Source organism: Danio aesculapii, chromosome 19 (genome assembly GCF_903798145.1).
Source record: "Danio aesculapii chromosome 19, fDanAes4.1, whole genome shotgun sequence".
NCBI lineage: Eukaryota > Metazoa > Chordata > Actinopteri > Cypriniformes > Danionidae > Danio > Danio aesculapii.
The window spans coordinates 12,484,555-12,495,894 of record NC_079453.1 but is presented as its reverse complement, the minus strand read 5'-3'; the positions used below and the strand labels follow the sequence as shown (position 1 = coordinate 12,495,894).

The 11,340-nt window shown below is 35.5% G+C and overlaps 1 protein-coding gene across 1 annotated transcript; it reads right to left on the bottom strand.

The window, feature by feature from the left end:
* Positions 1–200: 200 nt before the first annotated feature.
* Positions 201–11,077, bottom strand: necap1 (NECAP endocytosis associated 1). Its single transcript, XM_056480514.1, has 8 exons — positions 10,887–11,077; positions 6,002–6,102; positions 5,811–5,915; positions 3,454–3,535; positions 3,203–3,311; positions 2,820–2,958; positions 2,618–2,711; positions 201–939 (listed from the first exon to the last, which is right to left on the bottom strand). The coding sequence occupies exons 1-8, from the start codon at positions 10,979–10,981 to the stop codon at positions 879–881; spliced, it is 786 nt and encodes a 261-aa protein (XP_056336489.1). The 5' UTR covers positions 10,982–11,077; the 3' UTR covers positions 201–878.
* Between the last annotated feature and the right edge of the window lie 263 nt (positions 11,078–11,340).

Here is an 11,340-nt window from a genome sequence, read left to right as displayed (position 1 = left end):
AAAAAGTAATTGATATAACAAATCTTAGTTCATATACATTTTGCACAATATTGTATTTGTTTCCATGCTATAAAGGTAGGCTAGGCATTTTTTCACTAATTTAACATATTCAGCAGAAGCTAATATTAATTAGTCATCAAATTACACAGCAATTACATTCTTTAAAAAGAATCACATCTGAAGCAATGGGTGTTGTATTTCTTTTGTATATTTTATTTTTGTTTAACATGTAAATGACTATCTTTTAGTCAAGTAAATGACAATATGGATATGTAATGAATATCTAGACATAATCCCCATATTTGAGGGACATATTTTCTACATTATGGCCTTCGATTTATTTGTGTATATATTTATACTGTACAGATTTGATATATTCTCATGATATACAAGATGTTAGCTCTTGAAAACGTATCTAGGCCCTGTTTAAATTGTACACTTCCAAGCAGTCAAACCTCTGTCATCTTTTGTTTTAAACACTCAGACACATATTCACTCCCCGAAAACCAAAGACAAACACATACAGTTTATGACAACAAAGTGGAAACATCCAACACCTTTTGGACAAATGTAAAGATACTGAAACAGACTTTTAAAAAAAAAATCCCATAAAGTTACCATAATGTTTCACACAATGAATGGGATGTTCCTCACCTTTTTACAATCTTTTTCCATAATTTCATTTGGTTGATTTGTTTTGTAAGACCAATGCAATTTTTAATAGCCTATTTTTCACCGCTGTGCTTTGCTAGGATTAGCAGCTTAACATACAGCTCGCCTCAGATTTTCCAAACAGTTATGCAGTATATTTTAATTGCAGTAGTTCTGATGAAAGGAATGGGAACGACTGAAATGAAGGATGATGAAGGATTTTTTTTTCAGAACTGAACCCAGTTTCCAGAAGAGGGTTCTTGACGTGGTGCTGAAGCGGGTACAGAGCTGAAACAAGAGGAGAAGAAAGAAAACAGCTAAATTTGTGATTCCCACTTTTATATAATTTAACATATAATGCAATAGCTAGTTTCAGCCACAGAATTTAACCCTTGTGTATTGTTCGAAATGACCACCCTTTCATTATGTCTGGGGCTGTTTTTGCCCCATTGACTTCCATTAGAATCACATTTTCTGAAAGCCATGACACCAAATAATTATGCAATTTTGATTGTTGGTGGTTTTCCCTGTTGGGAAGAGGTAAAATTTGTACTTTTTACTGTTGATCATCAGTTGGCACCATTAACCCTTTAGCCAGGCCTGTGCAAAAAGGCCTGGCTTTTATATGGAAATCTATGAAGTAAAACAGCAAATTACAGTGTGCGTGCATGAATACATTTACTATGTTTACCATGTTCTGAGAACTGAAGTACTTATTTTGATTTTCTTAGACATATTAAGGTAAGTGCACAAAGATCTCCTGCTGTGTTTACACCAGATGCGGCCTGGACGAATAAATCCCGCTATTTGTGTGTAAATAGATGCATGAAAATTTGGAGTTTACTCGCTTCATTTGCGTGTGAAATTCACTTCACTATTGATGCAAATGTGCGTCATGGGCAGGGCTTTTGTCTGCCCAATGACTCTAGCTTCATTGCTAAATGGCTAACATGGATTTCATTGAGCGAGTAGCTGTGCTTTATGTGCTTTAGGAATGCTGAAAAACAGCATATATTAGTTCAGTGCCATGTCTGAGTGCACTAGATTCTTTCAGAGGTGCACCCAGCTCTGTGAGTTCATTATCTCCTCCAGAAGCTATACCTGGATAATGGAAACGTTCAGCAGTGCTTCCGACTGATCCAAGCCCAGTTTGATGAGCTGTTGTTCGGTGTCAATTTCCACTTGGGACACCAACTGCAGGTGTTACGTAATAATAACTACACTCTAAGAGCAAGCTCCTGATTGGTTAACACAGCACAAAAGTCCATTAAATGCGCAAAACGCTCAATTTACATTGCGTCATTCGTGCAAATCACACCGCAAGATGTCTGTTTGCGTCTTTGCATTGACTTACCATGTAAATCACTCACGCTTGATGCTTCATCTGCATCTGGTGTGCAAACACACACTCACACACAATACTCCATATAAAGCCAAATAAATATTACAAGTCATACCTCTTTCCAACAAGGAAAACCACCAGCAATCCAGAATGCATGATTATTTGGTGTCATGACTTTGCAATCAAAAAATGTCATTATAATGGAAGTCAATAGGGCAAAAACAGTCATTAACATTTCAAAAGTTAGTATATTTGCCCATAGTTTATTGTTGAGTTTTTCAACAATACACATACAATAACATTTTCTAAGCATTTTCCCAAAATATGTCAAAATAAGGAAACATCCCCAACAGCACGCAAGGGTTAAAAAATTCTATTACAAAAAAAAACTGAATTTAGAGACAGAATTTGCAAGATATAAATTCAGAATGAAATAAAAACCCAATTCTTTATATCTTGCAATGCAGACATTAGGAGATAATATTGAAAAAAAAGCTTTTTAATAAAATCTCAAAAGGGTTTAAGGGTTTATTTTTTAAAGAAATTGTTTAGTTATTAGCAAATAAACATCTGAATAAAGTAATTTATTTATTGGTAAAGAATCAACAACACTAATGATGTTACCTTGCAGAGCTAGAGAAGTCTCCCCAGAGGTCAGAGCTGGGGTTGGACTGAACCACTGTATTAGAGTTACTGCTGTCCAGTTCTAATAAACATGCTAAAATTAGGAAGAGAAGAAAAAAAGATCAGTTAAGATATCTAAATCTAGACTTGCAAGTCTGTGACATCGAAGAAAAGCGAACACATTAATGTGTTCATATACAACCTGTCTGTGCTCCTCCTGTTGGCTGTACTGTGTTGTGATTGGACAAAGGAGGCGGAGCAATCTTTCCTCCTGGAGGGGGAGGGAGGAGTCCCAGGCCTCCTGAGCTCTGGGGGCGGGGCTTGTCCCTCTTTTTACCTTGCTGCACACAGAAATATTTCTCTAATACAGTGTTTAGCTCCAAACACCTCCAACTCACATCTGCTTAATAGTCTCTAGTAGGTTTGAATAACTTGATTAGTTGGATCGGCTGTGTTTGATTACAGTTGAAGCAAAACTATAGAGCTGCGACCCTCCAGTAATTGAGTTTGAGACCTATGCTCTAATATGTGGACATGAAAATAATAACATGATTGTAAAAAGCATTTTCAGCTGTTTTGTTTTACCCCGATATTCAGTGTGATGGTCTGTCCTTCTTTAAAACCTAGGTCCAGTTTGGGTCCTGAGTCTGCAGCCTGAGAATTTTTGCTGATTTCATTCTCCTGTTTCACCCACCTTAATATGAAAATATCAAAACATTTCAACAGAATCAAACACTGGACATGATAAAATAGCTTTTTAATAATTTAAGGTGTCACTATAAGTACAAAATTATTTCAAATCATGAATGCATGCATGCTTCTTGAAAAAGACTTACTTGAAATGATCCTGCAGGGAAACATTGAAGTCAAAAGCATCACCTCTGTCTGCAAATCCAACACCAATGAACGCACTCCGACCTAAAACACAGGAAGCATGGATAATGAATGTCTCAACTGTAATATAAATTTATTTATTTAGTTACACTGCCTGACAAAAGTCTTGTCGTTGATCGCAGTTGTAAGAGTAACAAATAATAACTTGACTTCAAGTTGATCATTTGGAAATAAGTGGCAGAAAGTAGACTTTTTTCAATGAATCATCTCTTAAACTGCATCCCAATCATCACAAATACTGCAGAGACCCGCATAGACCCAAGATTCTCAAAGAAATCAGTTAAATTTGGTGAAGGAAAAATCATGGTTTGGAGTTACATTCAGTATGGGGGCATGCGAGAGATCTGCAGAGTGGATGGCAACATCAACAGCCTGAGGTATCAAGACATTTGTGCTGCCCATTACATTACAAACCACAGGAGAGAGCAAATTCTTCAGCAGGATAGCGCTCCTTCTCATACTTCAGCCTCCACATCAGAGTTCCTGAAAGCAAAGGAGGTCACGGTGCTCCAGGATTGGCCAGCCCAATCACCAGATATGAACATTATTGAGCATGTCTGGGATAAGATGAAGGAGGAGGCATTGAAGATAAATCAAAAGAATCTTGATGAACTCTGGGAGTCCTGCAAGAATGCTTTCTTTGCCATTCCAGATGACTTTATTAATAAGTTATTTGAGTCAGTGCAGAGATGTATCGATGCAGTCCTCCAAGCTCATGGGTGTCATACACAATATTAATTCATTTTCCACTGCACCATGACATTCTATACTGGGCCTTATTTCGGTTAAGTGACAAGACATTAGTCTAAGCAAAGTCAGACCTACTGTCCTAATTAAATAATTAAATCAAGGCAAGATTTTATTTTATTTGGTAAAATAAGCGTACTCTAGAGGCCTTTGCCTTTCATAAAAGCCACTTCTGATACCAAATGGTCAACTAGAATTCAAGTTAAAATTTGTTGTTCCTAAAACTTGGATACTTGCATAATGCCATATCAGAAGCAATTGATCTTAATAACTGCAAAATCAACAGTCAGAAGGCACATTATGATTACAATATAATTCAAAGTCAAAGTTGACAATTATTTAGCAATTTTGTAAAAATAAAAAAATGCATTAAATAACAGTAAATACAGCAATAAATAATATTTTACTCAAATTAAAACAATCTTTAAATATATATATATATTTTTAAAATATTAATATGTTGATTAAGATGAAAAAATCCTCTGAGATAATTTGACAATGTATTTTGAATTTTATTGTGTTACAAAAGCAATTCTTGCATAAAAATCACAAACCAGGGACCAGATTCATGATAAATTCTTAAGATAAACTCTAAGAAGGTTCTGAAAAGTGCAATTCTTAAAAAAAATAAATAAATATAGCAATAGAACAAATTCATTAAGCTACATTTTACCTGTATAACTTTATTATGCTGTTTTAAATTAGTGGCCAAAGCCCAGTTTTTTTTTTTTTTTTGGAGGTAAAGCATGTGAGATATGCTTGTTTAATTACATTAACTGTCAAAACAGAATATACTGGCAGAAATGGGTAAATGCCTTACCTAATTAGACATGAATGACAAGAAAAGAAACAAAAACTTCAAAAGGAAAGAGCTATGGACAACCAATAGTATATGTATCTGGTACACAAACATCTAATGAGCCAAGTAGTTTAAATAAGTAAAATATTTTAGCACTTACATCGTTTTCTATAATCAAAAAAAAAAAAAAAAAAAGTTTAGCATTTTGCAATGTTTGTAATAATTTTATAAGAAATCTAAACCTTTGGTGACCTACAACTAGTTGTCAGTTATCTTAACTTTAAAATGTTTAATTTCTTATTTAAGAAGATTTTTTAAGAACATTATTATATAAGAATTTAAGTTCTTCTTAGGTTTGTATCAAGTATAATCTTAGAAAAAAAGATGAGTAGTGTTTGAACAAATAAAATGTTACTTTTTTCTTAAGTTACAAAAGTCAGTAAAGAAGACATTTATATTATATTATATTATATTATATTATATTATATTATATTATATTATATTATATTATGTCAAATGATTATGTTATATTATATCAAATGAAGGATGTTCCATTTCAAAGTCTCAAGTGCTTGTAGACAGGATTTAAAATCTGTTCAAATGTAAAAAATTATGTTCCTTTTGTTCCATTTTTTTTTATTATGCACACACTTTAGCACTGCATATTCAGCTTTGAATTGTAATAAAGAAGTGAGTAACTCATTTTATTATATGGCAGGAAATAAACCAAAGAAGTGAAACTATTACACTAACCATTGTCATCCTGTATTCGGAGAACAAAATAGCGACTGGAATCACTGACCGTCTCCACAGCAATGCCAGGATACTCATTTATTGGTGCTTGAGCAAACAGCTCACCTGAAGACAGGTATAAAGCCCACAATAATCTGAAATTCATTTCAATCAAACATCCTAGTATTTTTCTTTTAATACAGATTTCCAACCTGAGACTTTGTCCTCCAGTTTAATAAAAGCCACTTTCCCCTTAGCTGTTATGCGCATCCGGCCCATCCAGTCAGGAGCGTCCAACTTCCAGTCCGCCGCCCTGCCATTATCACAGCAGAAATCACATTTTAGGGGCAACGTATTTAAATAAATGATACATTTACTGTAATTTACAACAAATGGGAAAATTTGTTGTTGTTGTTGCTGAAAAGTTTGATAAAACTTTAAATGACTAAAAAACCCATGTAAATGACTAAAAACACTGCATTATTCAAGTCATACCACTTTTGGTGATGGTCCATTGTAAAGAATGTTAAAATACAGCCTTGCAGTCCACTGTTGCTATTGTAGTTGTACTTAACTGTAAAGGACATGCACTTCAAATGGCAAAATTACAATAGTAAAAGGAAGTGATAATGATATTGTTTAAAAAATAATCTACACTCAACAAAACTATTAAATGCAACACTTTTGCTTTAATTTTCATGAGCTGAATTCAAAGTCTTAAAGTGAAACCCAGTCAGTGTCTGGTGTGACCCCCCCATTTGCCTCACACAGTCCAACCCATCTCCTTCGCATAGAGTCGATTGGGTTGTTGGTTGTGGCCTTTAGTAATGTCCGTGAACTCCTCTTCAATGGCTGTGCAAAGGTTGCTGGATATTGGCTGGAACTGGAGCACACTCATATATGGCGATCCAGAGCATCCTAATGCTCAATGGGTGACATATCCATTGAGTACACTGGCCATATAAGAGATGGAATGTTTTTAGCTTCCATCAATTGTTTACAGATCCTTTAAAATGCATTATGATCCTGCAACATGAGGTGATATTCATGGATGAATGGCACAACGAGACTTTTATTGTCTGTGCATTCAAAACACCATCAATAACATGTAGCTGTTTCGTTGTCCATAACTTACTCTTGCCATTACAATGAAGCCACCATGGGCAACTCAATTCACAACGTTGGTATCAGCACAAAACGTCCACCCACACGACCTATACAGGCTGTCTGCCATCTGCCCTGTAGACTGAAAACTGGGATTTATCCATGAAGAAAACAGCTCTCCAAAGTGCCAGATGCCATCGAATGTGAGCATTTGCCCACTCAAGTCAGTTACGGTGATAAACTGCAGACATGGCGATTCCCCAGTGAGTACGATGAGTATGCAGATGAGCTTCCCTAAGATGCTTTCTGAAATTTTGTGCATAAATTCTATAGTTATGCAAACCGATGGTTGCATCAGCAGTCCAGATGGCTGATCTCGATCTTGAAACAATCTTGAAAGTGAAGATGCTGGATGTAGAGGTCCTGGGCTCGTGTGGTTACTCATGGTCTGCGATTGTGAGGCTGGTTGGATGTACTGCCAAACTCTCTGAAAGGCTTTTATGGATGGATTTATGGTAAAGAAATGAACATTCAGTTTACAGACAACAGCTCTAATGGGCATTCCTTCAAAACTTGTGATATCTGTGGCATTGTGTGACATTTTATAGTGGCCTTATATTGTGGCCAGCCTAAGGCACACCAGTGCAATAATCATGCTGTCTAATCTTCATCTTGACAAAGGAGAAGTGCTCATTAACACAGATCTGGACAAATGTGTCAGACAAATTTGAGAGAAATAGGCCTTTTGTGTGTATTTAAAAAAATTGTTTTTGATCTTTAAGTTCTGCTCATGAAAAATTTGAGTAAAACCTAAGTATTGCAATACAGAAGCTGCATTTTCAGGACGCCACAAAGCCACTGTCATGTATATGAACAAATTAACAATGACTAAATTGCTTAAATAGTTTTCAATTCATAACTAGGCTCTTTTAGTAAAAGCTTAAAGAAGTACTTCACCCAAAAATTCCATTTTAAACCCATGAGATTTTGTGGATCGCTCACAAGAAAATATCCCATTAGCTTTCAAGCTTCACCCACACACATTTCAGCTTCTGTTTAGCATACGTAACATACTCTACGCATGACTGCAGATCATTGTTTAGATGTACATGAAAGCATATATGATATCTGTTCATCACTTTAGAGTTTTTCCCCACACCCCATTGCAGTTTGCTCAAATTATGTGAGCATAAATTTGCGGTTACCCCCTCACAGCTATCTTCTCCTCACACTAAATGTTAAGAGTACATTTATTAAACTGAAGAAATTATTCCCAGCAGATCAGGAATAACTCTCAACTCAAGAGTCTTGGATAACCTTTTGATGCTAATACCATGCTAAAAGTGTAGCATTATTTTAATAAAGAATTGTTTTAATGTAAAGTAAAATATAACTCATTTAGTTTCTTTATTGCTGAGGATTATTACTTGATTTGAAATTCAATGGTGAGACAGAAACCTTTTAGTTTTTAACTTAAAAAAAATTATTGAAGATGAACAACAATGAAATAAAACATATTTTTTTGTTGTAGTCAAACATCTAGATACATCCAAAATGAGCACTGAGTGAAAGAAAATGAAGTGTCACAAAATAATTTTGAAATGTAAAATCAGTGACAGCTCTCAATACCAGTTTATGTAAATGCATTGTATTAACCTTTTTTTAATTTACATTTTTGAATTTTGTAAATGACAGACTTGCATGTATTCCCCACTCACTCGTTACTTATTATTTGTTTAACATAAGGGTGCCGTATGTAAGTTTTTGAATCTTCTAAAGCATAAAAATACCTTAATATGTTTGCAGATATTTAAGAAAGATGCTAAGTAAACATTCTTGTTTATCTGAAAAACAATGCTGAAGTCAGATATTCTGCTATGAAAATGTGAGTTACGTGCTAGAACATCTGTTTTTGTTTTGGTCCCTTTAACCTGCCCACTGCCAGTTTAGCCAATTATATTTTAGCACCCTGGGTTACCTTGTTGGAAATAAAACGCTTATTTCATTCATTCATTCATTCATTCATTCATTCATTCATTCAGTCAGTCAGTCAGTCAGTCAGTCAGTCAGTCAGAAAGGCTCTCAAAGCAAGTCTGTGACCAAAATGTGACCTCTGGTGGAGAGTAGAAGCCTCGAAATGAGACATAGATTCAGAGTTCCACATGAGGTGGTTATTAATTATCAAATATTATAAATATTCCGAACGCAAACATTGGGTGATTGATTGCTTTCAACAACATGCTTCGTGATGAGATTTGCAGTGATAAGCAATTTGGCTGTTTTGAGATACAACATGACAGGAATTGAAATACAGTCATTCAGAAGTACAGAATAGTGCACTTACTGCAATCCAACAAATTTGTAAGGTTTATAACCTAACTAATATATATTAAACCTCTTTAACATTATTAAATGTACATGCTGAATCCCTGATATGTGTTGTTTACACTGAGTCACAGTTCTAAAGTTCAATTTCAAACAGTTTATTTTATTTTCAAGATCTGAGGTGAACTATCTGCTTCTGCTTTCAGTAGTATGGCAATTATTGTCATGTAAAATGGCATTCAAACTCACATTGTTAGCACTTAACACTGAATAAAGCACATGAGGTGTACCTGAGGTGATCATTGTCAGTTGTTCAGCTGCAAGAAATAGAGGTCGTATCTAATATATCAATTTCAGGTGTTGGTTAGGACAAAAACTCCTTCTAATTTTGAAAATATTCCTTCTATCGCATTCTGTTGCTTTTAGTTAGAACATGACTTAAATCAGCTTTTAGGCTCGATAGTCAGGCATGCCGTTGATGTCCGCAATCTGGCAACCAGTGCTTGCGTGTGTTTTAAACCAGGGGTGCAATACCTAGTTCATCCACTGGGTGTCAAACTTACATTCTGCACCTTTAAACTACATACAAGCAAGCCTAAATTCATGTGTCAGTTTTTTATTTAATGCCCCCATATGAAAATCCGATACAAGATACAAACAATCTGTTCCATTCTCAATAATCTGATCCACTTGAATGTCAAAAAAAAAATACACCCATTTCACTCCTATAGTGGTCCAAAAATTCCCAGCTAGCACAGATACATGTGCAATTTGTAAAGAACGTTTTGTCTTAAAACAACTGCTGCATATAAAGATCTGATAAATGGCTTTAAAAGGTCTGTTTCGACAACATTATAAATCATACACATCTATTCTAAATATCTATTAAAGACCCAAGGAGACATAGATGTATTGCAAATGAGCAAAGTTCTAAAAATGTGTCTTCCAGATGTAAACAAACCATCAAATAAACTAGACATCAAAATGATGTGCGTGTGCTGACACTTTTGTGGCATCAAATACGCCAGGCTTCAAATAAAATCACAGCCCTTTGGGTTAAAGGATTTAGTTCACTGGGAATAGAAGACATTTAACCCCTTTCCAGTTTATAGCAAATTTTAATAACTATTGCAATACGCCCTCAAGCTCCTAATGAGGGAACCCAACAGGGATTTTAGAAGAGGAATGTATGTCAGTAAAACATCACATTCTCTGTGGGCAAGAGCTTTTAGGACTAATTATACGCTATATAAAGAGGACCACTTAAAAACCCCTCAAAACACTTACATCAACACAATATAATATTATAATCAAAATGAAAGAGATTGGCTTCAGTATCATGAAAATAAACAGCAAAAACATTATGAAATGTATTCAGCTGACTGTTTCGTAGTAAGATTAAGTCGTGAGCTAGAAGACAGACTAAGCATTAGAGATCACAGGATGTTATCCTTCTATCAAAACTGATGACAAAACACTGCCTCTGCGGCAAAGGCACTATATAAAGAGAAAAATAATAATAATAAACACGATACGTGCATTATTATGAACCGAATGTCGTTCGTAATAGCATTGTAGTGTTACACAGACGATGCAAAATGGTATTTCAGCATTATTTACAGATCAGGCACTTGCCATGGGCTCAGGCCCGCACATCCTTTAATTCACCTGTATCCGCGATTCGACGCCCGCGGCGGGATGCGGTAAACATTGACATCTGGTTTCACGCACAGAATCGACTCGTATTCCCCTTCGGACGCCATCTTGAACTGATTTCAGTGGATGTGAGTAATTTTTCTGTCTTCATCCAATTTGTTATTGCGGGCCAGCCGCTCGTACAGGCACCGGAGCGTCAGTGACGTCAGTGATGCCTCAGGCACGAGCTTGAGAATCACGCATCACGCGTCATCAGATCTCCGGGTGAATGGATCGACTCATTGTTATGGAAAACGGGATTCGTGCACGCGCAACCATGATGTAGGGATCGGCGGATTTGTCATTTTCTGTTCGCATCCTTTTTGTCACTTTAACAAACCGGGTGACTCATGTTTAACATTCTCAATATCAGAAATATTTCCAGCTAATTTTTAATATTTTGATAGGCTTTCATTAAAAAAGGAAC

Excerpts from the sequence above, each read along its gene's own strand:
- necap1 (XM_056480514.1), bottom strand. The coding sequence starts at position 10,981 with ATGGCGTCCGAAGGGGAATACGAGTCGATTCTGTGCGTGAAACCAGAT. Across the intron at positions 2,959-3,202 it reads CCATCACACTGAATATCGGG|CAAGGTAAAAAGAGGGACAA; the intron begins GTAAAACAAAAC and ends TTCTGTGTGCAG. Across the intron at positions 2,712-2,819 it reads AACAGGAGGAGCACAGACAG|CATGTTTATTAGAACTGGAC; the intron begins GTTGTATATGAA and ends TCCTAATTTTAG.